The sequence below is a fragment of the Crinia signifera genome, chromosome 9 (assembly GCF_055691185.1).
Source record: "Crinia signifera chromosome 9, ASM5569118v1, whole genome shotgun sequence".
NCBI classification, from domain to species: Eukaryota; Metazoa; Chordata; class Amphibia; order Anura; family Myobatrachidae; genus Crinia; species Crinia signifera.
The window spans coordinates 41,962,435-41,982,022 of record NC_139225.1 but is presented as its reverse complement, the minus strand read 5'-3'; the positions used below and the strand labels follow the sequence as shown (position 1 = coordinate 41,982,022).

At 47.5% G+C, this 19,588-nt stretch overlaps 2 protein-coding genes across 5 annotated transcripts in view; one reads left to right on the top strand and one right to left on the bottom strand.

Annotated features, from left to right (window-relative positions):
* Positions 1-11,755, top strand: part of TTC16 (tetratricopeptide repeat domain 16) — a 28,868-nt gene extending 17,113 nt beyond the window's left edge. Inside the window, exons 9-14 of the mRNA XM_083158992.1 lie at positions 1,779-2,041; positions 3,283-3,424; positions 3,499-3,667; positions 5,086-5,219; positions 5,298-5,406; positions 11,471-11,755. Of these exons, the coding sequence (XP_083015118.1) occupies positions 1,779-2,041; positions 3,283-3,424; positions 3,499-3,667; positions 5,086-5,219; positions 5,298-5,406; positions 11,471-11,629 (976 nt within the window). The 3' untranslated portion in view covers positions 11,630-11,755. The remainder of the gene's footprint in view (positions 1-1,778; positions 2,042-3,282; positions 3,425-3,498; positions 3,668-5,085; positions 5,220-5,297; positions 5,407-11,470) is intronic.
* A 1,292-nt stretch (positions 11,756-13,047) lies between these two features.
* SH2D3C (SH2 domain containing 3C) overlaps positions 13,048-19,588 on the bottom strand; it is an 87,539-nt gene continuing 80,998 nt past the window's right edge. For all 4 annotated transcript variants that reach the window (XM_083158988.1, XM_083158989.1, XM_083158990.1 and 1 more), the window contains 2 exons: positions 18,958-19,164; positions 13,048-15,821 (listed from right to left, as the gene is read on the bottom strand). In XM_083158988.1, the coding sequence (XP_083015114.1) occupies positions 15,646-15,821; positions 18,958-19,164 (383 nt within the window). In that variant the 3' untranslated portion in view covers positions 13,048-15,645. The remainder of the gene's footprint in view (positions 15,822-18,957; positions 19,165-19,588) is intronic.

Genomic DNA, 19,588 nt, shown 5'->3' with positions numbered 1-19,588 from the left:
ATTAACACCTGAACCCAATAGAATCTACTCCTTTACTCATTACTCACTAATAGGCCGCTTGTCAGTGCTTTAATTGAAACCATTGCTGCTTCAAGGAAACCTTAGTAATCCCCCACATATGCTGTACTTGTCCCACACTTAAAAACTGCTAACAATGGACATGACTGAATATTAATACTATCAATACACATGTGTATTAGACATGTATAATAAGTGGGTCATGTGATGTATTGCAGAAGATACTTCATAGTGGGTTGTTTGGCGTAAATACTCCGCTTACGGGCGGTAGCACCGCTTGGCTCCCGTTCGGATGCGGTATTTCCGAGCATACTCTGTAATACTCTGTAATACCGTGCAGAATCGGAGTGTTTCTCCCGCACACGCATGGTTTGTATGTCGTCCGTAAACACGCCCTGTTCTTAAAGAGTGAGTCCGTCCGAATGCGGAGGACCCGTGGGCGTTTCTACGGACGATGGCCGCATGCGGCAAAACACCGTGGCGTGCGGACCGCTCCGTAAGAATGCGGGAATATCCGCACCAACCAGAATAAGGGCCAATGTATGGTGGTGCAGGGTGCAAGGTAGCCTCTTTTTATGCAACACCATGCCCCATGCAGTAAGGCCACACCTCTTTTTGCTCATGTGCATGAGGGGGTATGGGGTGCATTTTACTGTCAGGGGCATTTCTTTGTTATATAGAGCATGCACAGGACAGAACAGCTTTATAGAACATCAGCTCCGGCCTCGATCAGCCTGTCTCTGTCGCAGAGTTGTGGAAGGATCAGAATTACTCCCATTTGCACTGACTGGAAAAATCTATGATTCGGGTACGGATGTGCGAATGGGTAGCTGATAGCGATATTTTTGCAAGTCACTTAGATTTGCTCGGGGTGTTTTTTTTTTCATGTGTGGGTGGTGGCTTTCTACTAGCGGTCATCTGCACCTTTGCATATGAACTATCAGGTCTGAATCAGGCACTTAGGGGCCGATTCAGGATCGCTCCTAGCGATCCGAATTTGGCCCAAGACCCGATGGTCAGGGTTTGCGCATGTTCAAACCCCAACAGTGAATGGCTTCAGCGAGTTAAACAATCACCGGGCCGTTTGCTGCGGGGAAGGAGTTCCAAGGGCGGACGGGGGGTGAAAACATGGCTCGCCGATGGGAATGCCCAGTGTTTCATCTTATGAGTACGCGAGCAGGCCAATGCCTGCTGATGGGGGGCAGGTGGCTGACATTCCAGGATGTTCACAGTTTACTGAGCCAACCTGAATTAGGGCCTTAATCCAGTATAGAGCTATATCTATTAGGAGGAAACTAGAAGAGTTGCTGGAGAACTGGCGGTCACCAAAACGGATCATCGAGTCCACTTTGTGCCATGAAATCACTGTAATTCAGGTTAAAGGTGACTCTGGTCCATACATTTCTGCCAAATGCTTACGTTCTATAGAAAAGACAACAAATCGGTTATCGCTAAAATGATCCTAAATGAGGGGGAGATCCTGCAAGCACTAACATTACTGTAGATGGAAGCCCGGAATACTGTAGATTGGTAGTCCATACAGAAGTGTCTGATATAATTGGTTTATTAGTATATGTTCGTGTATACTACTGTATGTTTATTTTGACGTAAATACAATTTTTCCCTGCTGCATTTATACAGGTAAATTATCACTAAATTGGTGAAATAAGCAGTTTCTACAAATGGCTGTAGGGGACAATTGTAACGGTTTATTGTCTGCACCTATCACAGTGGTCACCATTTACTATGTCCTATTTCAGGGGTACAGTGTATGCCAGGCTGAAGGATTTCAGTGCAGCCGTGGATGACTTTGTACGGGCCATGCAGCTCTGCAGTACAGACAGTGGTGACGGCAGACCAGCCCTGCAGTTGTATACCGAGGCAGAGAAGCACTTACTGCTCACCTACAATAACTTTGCTGTGCATTGCTACATGAAAGGCTTCTACCAGGAGGGGGTGCTGTTACTGAACAAAGCTCTGAAGGGGGAGAGGAACAAGAAGGAGCTTTATATTAACCGGGGAGGTGAGTGCACACATTGGTGTCTGCCTCATTGCTGGCTTGGATAGAAATACAGACTATCACAGTTTGCAGAGTTTCTATGTGGCCAGGCTACCCCTATCCTTCTGCTTGTGGTCAACACTAATAGCACACATTGCAACAGCCAATTGAGGGGGTAATTCAGGTTAGTTTGCAAAAACTCCTTCTTTGATGGACAAAATCATGTGCACTGCAGGTGGGGCAGATGTTACATGTGCAGGGAGAGTTACATTTGGGTGAGGTGTGTTCAAATTGAAATCTAAATTGCAGTGTAAAAATAAAGCAGCCAGTATTTACTCTGCACAGAAACAAAATAACTCCATTAAGAAGGCATTTGCTTTTGCATACCAACCTGAATCACCCCCTGAATCCAGATGGAATACATCAGGTTGGTTCAGTGGCGGAAATTGTGGGTGGTGAGCCTAGGTGCAAACATATAATTTGGGCCCCCCTCCTTTTCCATACTTGCCTTCCCTCCCAGAATGACCAGAAGGCTCCCGAAAATCCGGTCCTCCCCCCAGTAAGCTTGGCAAGTCTCCCGTATGCTCCCCAAAGCCCCTGGAGAGGCAACTTTCAAAGTCAGTAAGTATGTCCTTCACCCCAACCCAATCACAATATGCAACACGGCAGTGGGTGGCGGGGAGAGGCAGAGGGTGACAGGGTCCCCAGTGCACTGCACCTGCTGCACCAATGGTAGTGTTGCCTCTGGGTTGATTACTTCTACAGTTTTGCGAAACTTCACACAACTGCTGGTGCTAAGTGCAGGAAGGGGGGCTCCTAGCACAAGGCAAGGTCACCCCGCTTACCGGGTCCCACCCATGATGTGACCTCTACATTTTGTAGGCACATCGCTAAAGTGTAATTGCTTTGCTACACTGTGCAGCACTCTCACATTACAGGCTGCTCCCTGGCTGTCCAGCCTGGCCATGTTTCAGGGCGCAGCGGCTGTGTGTGACGTTACATAGCTGCCACGGCCATTCCCCTGAGCAGTCCAGATAAGCCTGCATTGTTTGGATAGTACTCACAAAAGGCTCGGTTGCCGCCCCCATGTCCCATCAACACCACTCCAGTGCCACTTATACTATGTTCTTAGACCTTAGTTATTTATTTATTTACATTTTTTATATAGCGCAGCAGATTCCGTTGCGCTTTACATGTGTATCCCAGTGCATCTAACATGCTAGCTTAATCCATGGGTCTATCTATTACTTTTTTTTTTTTTTCAGATTGCTTTTTCCAGCTGGGCGAGCGGGCCTATGCCCTGTCAGATTATCACCAGGCCTTGGAGTTGGATGAGGGAGATTGGGGTATACGGATTCGTGTAGCGAAGTTACTGGATGAGATGGGATTGCAGGCTCAGCAGCTGAGGTGGGCACAGATACAGGGCACCTATGCTGTGAAATGGTGACAGCACAAGCAATATGCTCTCTGTCCTCTCGCAGGCAGCACCAGCAGGCTGAAAGCCACTTCTCAGAAGCCATCCGGAAACATCCGCTCCTTCCACAGCTATATCTCCACAGAGCACGGCTGAGGCGCAGCCTGCGGCGGAACAATATAGATGCGCAAGAAGATGCAGTTATATCCATTCTACTGAACCCCAGAAGCGATGAGGTACATTGCCCCTAGTAGATGATGGCACCACGTGAAACCGTGATACTAAAAGCACCTAGCGATAATCTGTATATATAGAGGTATTATTGTTCCGAACAGAGCAAAATGGCGGATGGATGGTTTTGAAATAGCTGCTATATTTGTTAACTTAGGGGACGATTCAGATCTGTTCACTCAGGTCCAAATTCAGCCCCGACTCCGATGGTAGGGGTGCATGCATGCACATAGTCGCTCATGCGCATGTGCAAACCCCTTGGAGTGAACGCCGAGCTTTCACAAAATCATTGGCAGCCAGGGGGCGTTTGCTGGGGACCACCCAGCATTTCTTGGGCATGCCCACAAAAACAGTGGGTGTGCCCATGGAAACGCTGGGCGGACCCCAGCAAACGCAGGCATGGATGTTCCTGCTCAGGACATCAGCGGCCATCCTGAATTCGGCGGAAAGTGTCCACATGAAAAGTAGTTCTAGACTGTTCATAACGCACTGAGGAAAAATCATTTGATGTTGATTAACCATCAAATAATGTTTCCTCTGTGCGGGCGCATGCGAGCGGGTGTATACGTGTACACATCTGCTTGCATCGTAGCACGGGGATTCAGGCGGTGGGCTTGGAGTGTTTCGGCGAGGTGGCATTTACCTGCTCGCTAAGAAGCAAATATATACAGCCTAGCGAGCAGGTCTGAATTACCCACTTACACCTGGAAGGTTATGGAAGATGCTGAATTGAAAGCGGTCATTATATACCACATATTTTATTATCGTTTTATGTAGAGCCAGTCCCTTTTGATGCTGCCCTATTACCCACTGTGCACTGCGTGGTGCACTGTGATGCGCCGCACAGCATCCATACTGTCCATTGGTAAAGAAAAGGGCACCATATACAGAAGGTGCATTGTGATGTGTTTACTATTGGCTGAGAATAGAAAGGATTTCAGCTTAAAGTAAACACCAGGGGGCCCATTTAAAAAGTATCTGTGTGAAATATTAGCATCCAGGATCGCATTGTGATATGCAATCCTAACAGACGGATTTACCTTCCGGAGCTCTGTAAGGAGCTGGTCCCTATGATGCACTCATCCGGTTGCTTGGGGGGGGGGGGGTCTGTGCATGTGTGATTAGCGCTGACCGCACAGTGCGTTCTCTAGCCCATAGGCTACAATGGGCTACTGCCATCTCAGAATGGCGGTAGTCCAGGGACCTGATGTAATGCTGCCTGATATTGATACATCAAGCAGCATCGCATCCCCCCATGGTGCAGCTGCTGGTGATGCAGGAGGGATCAGAGATTTCTGCTGCGGTTCCTCCTGCATAAACTTTGTAGGTACTTAATGTTTGCAGCTAACCCCTGACAATGTGAAATGATAGATGGGCCCCATAGTGTTACAGCAGATTACCATTCCTGTGCATTCCTCTACAGGCAGTGCCTACAATGATGAGTTTCTTCCCTGGGATATCACTGAATGAGATTGTAAACAGTAAACTGGCCAGCAGCGCTCGGAGTGCCCTGGAGAAGAGTCTGGTAAATATTCCTGTTCGGTGGAAAGACAGCATGTGAGTTACCCTTCAGCAAACACCAGTAGGTTATAATGCAAACTTGTGATACATTAAATGCCATGTCTTCCTTTGCAGCCATTCTATGCGTGAGCAGGTGGACGAGGCCGCTACCAGGACTGAGGGAGACATGGCGATCTGCATGAGAGACCAAGAACTCACAGAAATGAGTGCAAGGCAAAGGCAGGTGAGATCCGTGGTGGTATCTGTGTAACCACTTGCTGTAAATGAGAACCACGGATTCAGGGGATGATCCAGTGATCCACGGAAGTCCAATGCCACATTTCTGTCCGATCTCTAGTAGGGGAATGTAGGAAACATCTCGGTAGAATAGACGCCTTCGTCGTGTGATTGAGGTCCCAGCACTGCAACATGGTCACGATGTTCTTCACCTCAGCTTGCAAGCCCAGGGGGGTGGTGACACGTAGACCCTTGGCTCTCCCCTCTTAGAAAACGGGGATGATACACCCCTGTTTCAAGGGATGCCACACCCCCTCCAACATCTCCCTCACCCCTTCAATGCTGCTGCCTGTCAATCACCCGGTGGCAGAGGGTAACTACAGACAACAATGCAAGGCCCATCCTGCGCATGTGTAGAACAGACCTTGTGCAGATGCACAATCTTAATCAGAAATCTGCATGTAGGCCCCTCACATGAGCTAAATTTGGAAACAGGCCCTCTACCCACAAATAGTTACATACGTTTAATGAAAAGGTTCCAGCGCATTTTAGCACTGCGTTCACAAATGTATTTAATTAAAAATAGTAAGATAATGAACCCGAGCCAACTATGGTGCGCTGTGTACATCGGCTGTGTCCGCTGCTCAGAGCTGTTATACGGTATGGCTGCTTCCTATAAACCAGTGACAGCAGCGCCCCCAGCATTGAATTCTGTCTGCACACCCCCATATCACGGAAGGTTGTGCCTGCAGCTGCTTGTCATTTATATACATTGGCTGATCACTCACAGTGGCTTCTTGTGGTCGGACAAGGAGACCGCGGCCCGACTGAACATCTGGGTGTAGGCAGACGAGCAGTCTGCCCTGAAAGTGAATTTCCTGAACATGGGTACCAGGAAGTGGTTGTCTGGATGAACGAGCCTGGCTTGGAGTACACTCCAGAGCAGTGCTGCATCAGCATCAAGGGCCTCAAGTGCCAGTACTACCAGGTGGGGGATGCCCATTGGTGGGTTAACCTGGATGGTATAAAACTGTTTGCACAGAAACCATTGATGGTTGGTTTAGTCCACCAATTGTCATCTCTGCTCTTTGATTTACGGAGCTGCAGGCCAATCAGAGATTATGGGCCTTAAGCTGGGAACACATATATACAATTGTCGGGCCGTTCTTCCGTTCTGGGTCGGACGGCCGTTCAATTGTATATGTGTGTACGCTGTCCCGTACGAGCGATAAACGGCAAAAAACTGTCTTGACCGTCCATTCTCGGTCGGTCGATGGTTCTTTGCTGTTTAATTTTCATCCGACAGGACGGCCCCATATCAGAACAAAAGTGCAGTGTGTACGCACGTGCGACCGATATGCTGCTGTCCTTGCGACTATACTGCCAAAGCTGGAACGCCCATGTGGGCGTTCCATAGCTGCATGATCTCTCGGCAGGGTGACAAAAAAAAAACGGCGTGGGGTCCCCCCCACTGCTGAAAGCAGCACAAGGCTGAAAGAACCGAGGCTGGTATTAAAAAATCAGGAAACCCAACAAATAGGGCTTCGCTGATTTTTTAAAAGCAGCCCCAGGCTCCAGGTCCGGAGCTGGTTCCCAAAATACGGGGGACAAAATGACTAGGGGTCCCCCATATTTTAAGAACCAGCCCCAGGCCAAACCAGCCAGCAGGGTAATGCCACAGCCGGGGGACACTTATTATATAAGGTCCCGTGGCCAAAGCATTCAGCCCTCTGACCGGTCAGCCTGGCCAGGGGTCCTGGGGGAGTGGGGACCCCCCAATTAAGGCCCCCCCCCCTCCAGGACTTACCTGACCAGGCTGAAGCCTGGTGCTGTCCCCGGTGACCCTGTGCGGTGGTCACCGGGCTGATTGAGTGGGTACTTGTTTCCTAGCACGGCCACAATCGCGGGCATCGGGTGTCATTTTTAGTGGTATACGACGCGACCGACGCGATGCCCCCGATTTTCCCATTGAAATGCATTGAAAAAAGTCAATATCGCGTCGGTCGCGTCGTATGCGGCTAAAAAAGGCTTAAATGGTCCAGACGCGATGCCCCCGATTTCCCCATAGGGAACAATGTTAAATGCCTCAATTTACTCGCGATGCCCCCGATTTCCCATAGGAATCAATGTTAAATGGCTCAATTGACCCAAATCATCATAGGGAACAATGGTAAATGGGCCAGAAAACCCAAAAAACACCCCTGAACAGTGAAATGTCCCCCCAAAAGTAGTTGACGCCACCCCACGATCAACGCGAACCCGAAGCGTGGCGAGCGGCGGCGGTACGCGTCCTCCGACCTTTTCATACCCCCACTATCCACGTCGGCGTGGAGTTGAGAATAGAATAATGTGGCCAGCGCAGCGCAGGTATCCGCGGGGCTCGCTGCGCTCGGGTTTGCGTTGATCGTGGGGTGGCGTCAACTACTTTTGGGGGGACATTTCAGTGTTCAGCTGTGTTTTTTGGGTTTTCTGGCCCCTTTCCCATTGTTCCCTATGATGATTTGGGTAAATTCAGCCATTTAACATTGATTCCTATGGGAAATCGGGGGCATCGCGGGTAAATTGAGGTATTTAACATTGTTCCCTATGGGAAAATCCCCGATTTTTCCTCACGATGCCCACGATCAAGATCTTTGTGGCCGTGCTAGGAAACAAGTACCATTGAGTGTAAAAAAAATAGAATTAAAAACTATTGTCTTTTCCTGTGGAACTATGAGTCCCAGCAAGCCTCCCCCGCATGCTGGGACTTGGAGAACCACAAGTCCCAGCATGCGGGGCATTAAAGGGCCAGCTGGCACTTGTAGTTCCACAGAAAAAAAAATAGTCAAATAAACACACACTGACACACAATACAAATAAAACTTTAATACATCCAAAGCCCATACATACTGATACTTGCCTATCTTGAGCCCGTCGGTAGGTCCCTGGGTCAGGTCCGGTGGCTTGGTTCCGGGGCTGGTCCGGGGCTCCAGGGCTGAAGAGTCCGGGGTCCTGGATCCGAAGAAATCCATGGGGGACCTGTGGAGGGAAATCCTACTCACCCAGGTCCTCTGGAGAACATCCCGACATCTTCTCCATCTTCTTCTCCGTCTCCGCCGTCTCTGCCGCCAGTACACGCTTGGAATGAAAGGCGCAGAGATGTTTCATCTTCCGCGCCTTTCATCCAAATGGTTCTATTGGCCGCCTAGCGGCCAATCAGAAGCAGAGAAAGTCGGCTCCTGATTGGCCGCTAGGTGGCCAATAGAATCATTCGGATGAGAGGCGCTGAAGATGAAACACCTCTGCGCCTCTCAAAGTCCATCGGGTACCGGCGGTGGAGACGGCGGAGATGGAGAAGATGAGATCGTCGCCAGAGGACCTGGGTGAGTAGGATTTTCTTCGGATCTAGGACCCCGGACTCTTCAGCCCTGGAGCCCCGGACCAGCCCTGGAACCAAGGCACCGGACCCAGGGACCTACCGACGGGCTCAAGATAGGTAAGTATCAGTATGTATGGGCTTTGGATGTAATAAAGTTTTATTTTTATTGTGTGTCAGTGTGTGTTTATTTGACTATTTTTTTCTGTGGAACTACAAGTACCAGCGGGCCCTTTAATGCCCCGCATGCTGGGACTTGTGGTTCTCAAAGTCCCAGCATGCGGGGGAGGCTTGCTGGGACTCATGGTTCCACAGGAAAAGACAATAGTTTTTAATTCAATTTTTTTTACACTCAATCAGCCCGGTGACCACCGCACAGGGCCACCGGGGACAGCACCAGGCTTCAGCCTGGTCAGGTAAGTCCTGGAGGGGGGGACCCCTTAATTGGGGGGTCCCCACTCCCCCAGGACCCCTGGCCAGGCTGACTGGTCAGAGGGCTGAATGCTTTGGCCGCGGGACCTTATATAATAAGTGTCCCCCGGCTGTGGCATTACCCTGCTGGCTGGTTTGGCCTGGGGCTGGTTCTTAAAATACGGGGGACCCCTAGTCATTTTGTCCCCCGTATTTTGGGAACCAGCCCGGACCTGGAACCTGGGGCTGGTTTTAAAAAATCAGCTAAGCCCTATTTGTCTGGTTTCCTGATTTTTTTTTTTTTAATACCAGCCCCAGCTCTTTCAGGCTGGTGCTGGTTAAAGCCGTGGGGGGGACCCCACGCCGTTTTTTTTTTTTAATGGGTAAAAGGGTGACTAAAATGTAGACGCATAACCCATCTATATAGAAGTTTAGTCACCCTGACTGCTGACTAAAGTTCTATATAGACGGGTTTGCATCTAAATTTTAGTCACCCTGCTGGCTGACTAATTTCCTGTATATAGCGGTTTGCTATAATTATGCCCTAACCCAGCCCATTATGATAATTTTGCTCACATATGACGTGTCAATAGCCCAAATCGAGACAGTGTTTTCGGTGGTACAATCTTTTTCTTGCGACTGTTTGGATGGGAGTACATCGGACGTTGCAAGTAAAATTGTACAGGTGTGTACACGCGTGATCGGCAGTTGTTTGTAGACGTTCAACGAGAGTACAGTCGGCCAAACGGTGGCAAGAAACAGGGATTGTGTATATGTGTACCCAGCTTTATTCTGGTTCACTCGCCAAGGCAAATTCCTTCTCAAATGGACAAAACCATGTGCACTGCGGGGGGGGGGGGGGGGGGGGGGGCGCAGATGTAATTTGTCCAGAGATAATTAGATTTGGATGGGGTTTTACTTCAAAGTGAGATCTATTTTGCAGTGTAAAAAAATAAAGCAGTCAGTATTTACCCTGCATAGAAACAAAATCACCCAAATCTAACTCTCTGCACATGTTACATCTTCCCCACCTGCAGTGCACATGGTTCTGCCCATTTGAGAAGGAATTTGCCTCTGCGAGTGAACTAGAATAAGGGTCTATATACGGGGGGTCTCCAATGGACAGAGCTATGCTCCATGTCCCAGCACCTAGTAGGGGAAAAAGAAAAACGGAGGGCTCTGTGCTGTCAATGGTGGAGACGTATTTGGTTCTTCCCCATTGGTGGCAAAACCATCTTTTGTTAACGGTTCACCATCACGGGGAGGGATTCAAGGAGAATGGAAACACCCAGACAATATTCCGCTGCTATGTATATCCATATATCCTGGACCAAACAAGACCACCTCAGAGTCCATAAGGTCTCCTAAGTACAACCCAGAAGACCAGAGGGCTGATATTGCAGAAAGTCACCCTCAGGTACTCTGAGACCTTGTGCATATGTTCCAGGGTAAACAAATTGAATTTCAGTTTGTAGACCCTCCGCCAAATGTTCCAACCAAGTCTTCCCTTAAGCCATTGTTATTAGTAATGGGAATAGAGGTGGTCCTATATGGAGAACTAGGGGCATCCAACTAGGATGCAGACTCCCACATTGCTAGAGAGCCAATATAGCATACCTCCCAACATGACCCATTCCAGGAGGGTCAGGATTCTCTGTTCCTGGACTTCAATACCAGTGACAGTTGCAAGGTTGCAGCACAGTCCAAAATTCAGATAGGGGAGCCCCACCAACTGCCACACCAAACACCCCAGTCTGGGACTCATTGGCAGGTGTAGATCCCCTATTTGAATTTTATACAGTGGTGCACTCCCAACTCTGCAACTGCCAATGGCACGGAAGTCCCGGAGCAAAGCTTCTTGTCTCTCCTGGAATGAGTTATGCTGGGAGGTACAGTATGTTGTGTATTACACGTATGTTTATGACATTGGGACTAATTCAGTGTGGGACATAAATTATCAAAAATTACTATCGGGTGATTTTTGTCAATCTGCGCATAAGCGCACGCAACAGCGATGCAGCATTTTTGGGTGTGTGTGTGGACGGTTTGAGGGGGGGTCAAAATGGCTGCATAACTTCACACACTGCTGTGACCCAAAACATGGCAGCCTATCTACTGGCTTTGCTGCTAGGCTGTACAGCCAGGGGGCTACCTTTTATTTTGCAAGGAATTGGCTGTGTAGTGAATCGCTCACATATTCTGGAAGAACTCGCATTCTAGAGATGCGATTGCAAGACAACAACTGATGCTGAATTAGGCTCACTGTTCTTTCTTAGATAAAATAGATTGCTTTTGTCCACTGCAGTGTAAACAAGAGGTCCGGGCAGCCCTAAACAGACGCGGACACTTGTGGTCAACGGCACCTCGTATCAGTGAGCGAACACTGTCCCAACCAGGAAACCCCCCCAAGGACACTACCCATAATTGGAAGACATTTGGGTTAGGACTGACAAACCCAGGATAAGCAGATATTATACAGACGGGTCCTTACTGCAGTAACCTACCAGCACCAGCCATCAAGTTATTTCCATTGAATGTTGTATTGGACGTAAAAGAGAATAAAACAAACCGTCTTAACCCTTTAAGTGCCAAGTTAATTTGTCAAAATTGGTGTGAAAATTGCCGAGCAAACATTGTAATTCATCATAATGACCTGTAATGTTTACCTTATATAGGAAATATAGGGTGACATTTATTAGAATGCGATTTTTAATAATTTTCAAATTCGCCTATTATCGCATTTTTTAGAAACGCATTTTTTGCCGTGAATTTGCATATTTAATGAGGTGCGTATTCCGGCCAAAAAAGTGTGATAATGTGCGAATTTTAGTCATGAAAATGTGTGAATTTGAGGAAATGTGCGAATTTTTGGTTTAAAATAAAAAAATAATGGCGTGGGGTCCCCCCTCCTGAGCATAACCAGCCCCGGGCTCATTGAGCCAGACCTGGTCCCAAAAATACGGGGGACAAAAAGCGTAGGGGTCCCCCGTATTTCTGAAACCAGCCCGGACTCTTTAGGTTTAAATCATACATTCCTAACATTGCTTTATACAGGTGAACTACAAGTGCCAGCAGGGCTCCCCCGCATGCTGGGACTTGGAGAACCACATGTGCCAGCAGGTCTCCCCCACATGCTGGGACTTGGAGAACCACAAGTCCCAGCATGCGGGCATTAATGGGCCCGCTGGGACTTGTAGTCCACCTGTAAAAAGAATGATAACATAAGACACACACACAAAAAATAATACTTTATTACACACACAAACACACACCTCACTTTTACACCAACATACTTACCAATCCAGGGTCCAGTGCTGGTCTCTCTGCTGCAGAGCCAGTTCACTCTGCACTGACAGTGGGGTGAGACGGCTTTCTCCTGCGCAGATAACAGCCTCTGTAGCGCCAATCAGGGCTGAACTATGCATCTCCATGGAGACGCATCGGCCAACCACGCGCTAGCAGCCTCTGTAGCACTGGGTGGGGGAGCGCAGTGTGACGCCAGCACATCACATCGCAAGCCAGCCGGAGTACAGGAGGCAGGAGAAGATGGAGCCGGGACCCACGGCCACTTGCTGAAGGAGAAGGGGGCACAGGAGCAGGGGTCCTCTGCTGCCATCATTTGAATAATGGAGACATGGGCTTTCCCGTGGGTGAAACTACTTGCTGACGTCCCCCGCCCACACGTATGTGTGTGCCCGGCAAACACTGTTCGCTGTGGCAGCTCACACTTGGGGCATGCACATGCGCGGAAATCCACATGTGCAAACCCTAAACATCGGGTGAAGGGGCCAAATGCGGCCCGCTACTAGTGGGTCTAAATCGGTCCAAAAGATCTGATCTGAATCTAAAGCACCTTAAAAATAACAGAAGACGAAAACAGAACCTTTTACATCAATACATTTATTTACACATAAGTCAGTAGCACATGGCTTGTACAATGAGATGAGGTGACACATTGTGCAGCACAGACAGCGAGCAGCTATTTACATATTGTAGCTGAATTATGTACACATTAGAATTACTACTCTATAGAGCAGCAGACTTTCCGCATTCTGCAAGTGGGGTCCACGTATGTCCTATATAATCATTTACAGACTCTTCTTGGTTTGGAGATGTCACACCATCAGACCCCTGATAATATTCTCTGCAGCCTACCGAATACATTTCTTTTCTAACAAAAAAAAAAATAGACAAAACCCTTCACAGTTTTTCAGGACATCAGTGACATAAGACCCTTCAGGGAACATCTGTATATACATATATATAGATTTGTGCAAACAAACTTCCATTCATTGTCATTTCCTCACCCCTCCTTATCACCGCTTAATGCGCAATACAGCCAATGACATGAGACAGAGGAAAGTGCAAAACAGGGTTGATGTTTATATAAGAATACCCTGGCTGCCTTTCTATCTGATGTCTCCTGTATGTGGAGGCAGCACGCCATTTACAGATGACAGATTTCAGGATTTGATCATTTCACTTTTTGCCTTTCTTATAAATTCAAAACAAACACTAAACAATGTTCAGAATTCTGGCTACCACTTACGGTATATAAAATACCAGGCTGCCTAGTCTTCATTCTAGCACCCGCCATCTTTGAAAACCCATGCAGTTCCTCTTCCCCTGCCTGGGGTGTCGCTGCCTGCTGTAGTGTTTCTAGCTAAGTGTAGTCTGTATAGCAGCAGTGATATGCAAACCAGACCTGTGCTAGAAACACCACAGCAGACAGCGACACCCTAGGCAGGGAAGAGGAACTCAATGGGTTTTCAAAGATGGCGAATGTTCGAATGAAGACTACAGGCTCTCATGTATCAATATGCAAATATTTATCAAATATCTATCTTATTGCAGCCAATGGGAAAGCTTGTTGAATTGCAGACGGGAAGTACTATGAAGGTGCTATAGCGTGAATGTCTGTTTGCTGTAGTAGTTTGCATTGGGCCAGAGGTTACTAACTCAGTCTTCAAGGCACCCTAACGGGATGCAGTTAAAATCCCGGCGGTCGGGATCCCGGCGTTCAGAATCCCGACACCGGAATCCCGACCGCCGAAATCCCGACACTTTCTCCCTCCGTGGGTGTCCACGACACCCCTGGAGGGAGAATAAATTAGCATGCCGAGCGTAGCGAGGCACCGGGCCCGCTGCGTGGCGAGCGCAGCGGGCCCGCAAGGGGGGGCGATCCACGTCCCCCTTGTCGGGATTTCGGCGGTCGGGATTTTGAACGCCGGGATCCCGACCGCCGGGATTTCATACTGAATCCACCCTAACAGTCCAGGACTTAAGGATATCTATGCTAGAGCACAGGTGACTTAGGTGGTGATTCAGACCTGATCGCTCAGGTCGGATTTTGCTCCCCCAGTTGATGGTGTGGTTTTGTGCATGGGCAAATATATGTGCATGTGCAAACGCCGGGATAGAGCGCCTTCAGGAGTTTCTCTCTAGACGGGGTGCTCGCAAGAGGATGGGCAGGAAGGGGTGAGCCCATGGAAACGCTGGGTGTACCTCTACAAATTAAGGTGTACCCATGCATCCATGACGTCAGTGCCCGTCCCCAAGTGGGCGGATAGCGGGCACCTAGGGCAAACAAATTTCTTTCTTCTACGTGCTTCCACATTCGAGTGGCTGTGTAAGCATAAACATCCACTCGCATGCTAGTGCGGGGATTTTCAGTTGGGTGTGTTCAGCGGGAAGGCGTTTACCAGCTGATCGCTAGGCAGTGACTATACGCTGCCTAACAAGCAGGTCTGAAGAATCAGGCCCTTAATTAGTATTTCAGTAAATTTTTTTGAACCATCTGTGCTCTGGAATGGATATCCTTAGATCTGTACTGTTTAGGGTGCCTTGAGGACCTCGTGGGAACCGCTGCAAAAGACTGATATCATGGCATCTCTAATTACCTGTTATTTCCTTTGCAACCACTAGGTGGAGCACTCTGCATAGAACCTCCGTTGTCTTGCAGTGTGGGGAGGGCTCAGGTTAGCATACAGTAAATGCGGCTCCTTTATATCTCAGATTCTGCCACTGCAGTCATTCAATAACAAATATATTTCTCACAGTATGGATATGACTGACGGATTTAGATGTACTGTACAATGAAAATGAATTTATAAAACTAATTTAATATATATTTTTTAAAAACATGGGGAGGCTTTTGTTTATAGCAAAAAGATAGCGGAACCTAGCATAGGCTGACTGCCCCCACAGCAGTAATCGGCCGGTCCATGCTCCGAGAGTTCTCTATAAATGATGAAGAAAGAGAACCTATCCCCTTCCCCACTGCAGGGGCCCGTACGCACTGCAGCACAGGGCGGTGGGACCTCCTATAATAAAAAAAATGCGTCATGGAAAAGTGCTTCATTTTCTTATTCCCCCCAGAACAAGTCTATGAGATCTATGTGATTTGCATTGGACACACATCGTGACCTTTTTCTGTCCTTGCCTTTTCCCCCAGTTGAAATTCCAGTCTTTACAATGTGGTTATAATTCACTGAAGCGCACAGAAGGCTCCAGTTTGTGTGAGAGGGCAGTGAGGACTTTATCAAACTTGTCGTATCTCTCGGCCTGGCTGCCCGCTGCTCCCCGGCTGCCCCACAGCATCCGCATCTGGAACTCTGTGCTGGAAAGCTCCGTCAGATCCGTTCTGGGGTGGAAACCTGGTCAAGGAAAAGGAGATACAGCGTAAGGTTAGACTGTTATCCCAAGGCCTATTATGCTGCAGGTACATGAAACTCTTGTAATTCATGTGGATGGTGTAATAGTCAGCATTACTGCCTCACAGCACTGAGGTCATGGGTTCGTTTCCCACCATGGCCGTAACGGTGTGGAATTTGTATATTCTCCCCCTGTTTACGTGGGCTTCCCTCAGTGGACATACAGTAGCATGCACCATAGTCCCAATGACCATTTCAAAGAAGTTAGAAAGTATTATAATATACAATATACAATTATAATATACAATACAACTCTTCTTAGTATTTATTGCAATATGTAAAAGGTTAAGCAAATTGTGTGGATGAAATATAAAGATATGCTTTTCCAGCCTACCATAATGGGAACTTCAATCCCACCAAACACATATTACTTATTGGGACAGAATGGTCTCTCACCAATAGATATAAACAAGAAGTGGACTAAACAATAGCGCAAGTCTCCAGATATGCAGCTATCAGATCACAGTTTAGTGTTTGTCAGACCAGTAATGGAAAACAATAGGTGCAGAAAAAGGTCTGTGGCTGTTTAGCGCTGTCTCAGTGTGTTTACATACAATATGTGTCGAAGAGGTCAAATATACATAACAGTAACATAAAGCCATGATAGTGTAATATCCCTTTCACACTGAGCAAACACCCAGGATAATGCTGGGGCGACTCGGGTCCTAGCTCAGTGTAAAAGGGTCTACCTGGGTCAAAATTGCCAAGGCTTTGACCCTGGTCACTACCAGGGTTATTCCCAGTCAGGCCTGGGTAGCTAAGGTGTTAAAGACATGATCCTGCTCAGTAGTTCTCCAAGTGTGCACAGGTAAGCTGGCCATACACTTGTGCGACCTTTGGCCACCTTTTACTTGATTCTGATGGATCGGGCCAAGAAACCAGATGAAAAGTGGCCAAATTGCACGTGTTTGACATCTGAAGTTATCCGAGGTACTGTGTGCATTGAATCGCAGTCTGAGATCGGACCTGCTGCATGTCCTACCTCTGACTTGGACAGCCTCTCACAGCAGGAATGGGATTGCATATGATTTATACAATATCTCATATGTGATCCTGCTGCCCGTAAAGCTCCTGGGTGTTTTATGGGGGCATCACATGTGACTTCTCCCGTCTGAGAAGTTGCATAGTGTATGGGGGCCTTTAGACCAAAGACTTGGGTCACTGTGTGAACAGTACTGTCCTGTGAATGACCCGGGTCCATTCCTCAGTAATAAAGGGCTAACTAGCCTAAAGCCTGGCTCCAAGTCGGCATTTAGTGTCCTGGATTGGAGCTAGGAATAGACATTGGAAGCCCACCATCAAATGATGGCTGGGCTTCCACCATTGAAACCTTCTAGGTGATGGCAACTAACCATTGTATGAATAAAACTATTCATATGATATGTACACTCGTAAGGTCAGTCACTGTGTTCAAAAACAAGAAAGACTCCTCCGATGTAATGCTAGGTACACACCAAAACGATCATGATTGTGAGATGAACATACGATGATCGCACGATCAGCTAGAGCACACAATCTGCTCACGATCTGCATCCAATCCAATTCCAATCTGTACCCAGTTGAAGGGGTCGTTTTCAAATCCTGACTGCGCTGGTTGGAGCTGCAAAACCACCAGCGGGGACGCGCATCGGATCGGAATAGGATCTAAAACATTCCAAAATTGAGGCCGAATCGTTCTGGTGTGTACCCTGCATAAGTCAGGAACTATTTCTCTGGGACAATGCTTTATCGAAAGCATTGTCCCTGGTTAGCACATTGATAAGGGCCCTGGTTTGCAATGACATTTTATTTGCCTCCCCAAAGCTATAGTTTACTTTTTAACTGCTAGAATGGCTGCTAAGTCTGCTTCCTCCCTCTCTGTATAGAATGTAGCTGGCGTTAGGAAACACAGGAGAAAAAAAATATGTATTGTGTTTATATAATCACATTTCATGACGGTTATTTTGAGACTTGAAGTTCAGCATCAGGTAGAGCCACAAAGTGTCTTTCATTTTGGGCATAGGTGATTTAAACACTACAAGGCTAGGCACAGCTTTGCAGGTGATTATGCCCATATTATGCTGCACTGGCAGGGTGATAGAATGCGTTACCCTCTGGGGTCATGCATGATGTAATTGCTGATTATACAGAGAGTAGACATGAGTCAGCCGGGGGAATGGAAGGGGGAGGGGGCGGGGCAGGCTTTCAATCGTATAATTTTATTCATGTATGACTGTCATCTGCACTTAATTAGTTGTATGATACGCATTAGCTCATCGTGGTCCCAGCATTACAGACAAAATCCACACGAACATCATGCACTGGGCAGACACATTGGATTGTCTAATCATCATGATTGTAACGATCCCAAATGTGACTTTATAATTATAATATGTACTCAGTATTATGTACTCAGGGTCTAATTCAGACCTGATCGCTGCTTTGCTAAATAAAAAAAAGCCCTGCATTCATATATATGCTGTCCTGCCTGCAAATTGCGTAGCACGGCTTGGATCAGCAAATAGCTGTAAATCCATTCGCAGCCTTCTAATGATTTTCCCACTGTGTGCAGGTCTGAATTAGGCCCTCAGTCTGCTGAACACTGATATATAACAAACTTTGTATATGTCCTGCAAGCTACCTGCCCCTTTCTGGAAGTAGGCATATGTAATGCTGTGCAGGATAGAGGGCGTGGCTTCTCTGTTCTGCATCACTCCTGTATGTCAGAGAAAGCCAATGCCCATCAGCCCAGAGCTTTACAGATGTACTGATCTGTAGCCTCCTTTATGAGAAATGCTTTGTATATATTAGATGTGGACATCATGCAGAGGGGGTGGAGCCCTAAGCAACGGCAGTGACAGCACTGCCCAGAGAATTCTGTGCTGTAGACCTGTAGGAACTACAGTCTGGCTGCAGGATGCCCATCCAGGCACCATGGGAGAGAGATGACCACAGGGCTCTGCCCGCACACCCCTAGTTACTGCCCTCCAGTGATCTTCAATTGATATAATTTTACTTACTATAAGATATATATATATATATATATATATATATATGTTAAATAAAGAGTTGTACAGTGATATGTGTGTCATTGCTTTACCTTGTAGTCTCATCTCCGCATTGGTGCGGTAGAGTCCTCCATGATGGGCCACCATTCTGGCTGCCTCCAGGTGAGCCATGACTACTTCTACCCCGCTGTCAATGTGGTCCCAGGGTTCTGCTCCGTCCAGCAGGGGGGTGTCTTGTTCCAGAAGAGTGATGAGGGGTATGATGTGAGGGAATGTCGTGTTGCTCAGTGGGAGGCTCTCTGTATAGAAGTAAATAAGTGTACAACTTACTAAGGCAGGTCACTCTTCCCTGGACACAGCGCAATATGGGGACCTTCTATTTAAAGGGAACATTTATCAAACAAGTGCACCGCGTCAGGCATGGTTCCTCGCACTTTATTATTCTCCCTCCATGCCCACTGGGATGGTAAAGTATTTTTTTAAACAATCATGTTGATCTTTTTCCAAGTCACCCTTTTTTATGGTGACCCTTTTTGCTTGTCAACATTTTGACCACGTTGACCTAATGCATGACTACCTTTTCTTTATGTTGATCTTTTCACTATCTATGGTAGTCAACCTTTTGACTGTCGACCTAGACACTGTCAAGCTATTGACCACAACCTGTTAAAATATTCATAGGAGTCATAACAAAGGAAGATATTTAACTGCACACATCAGATT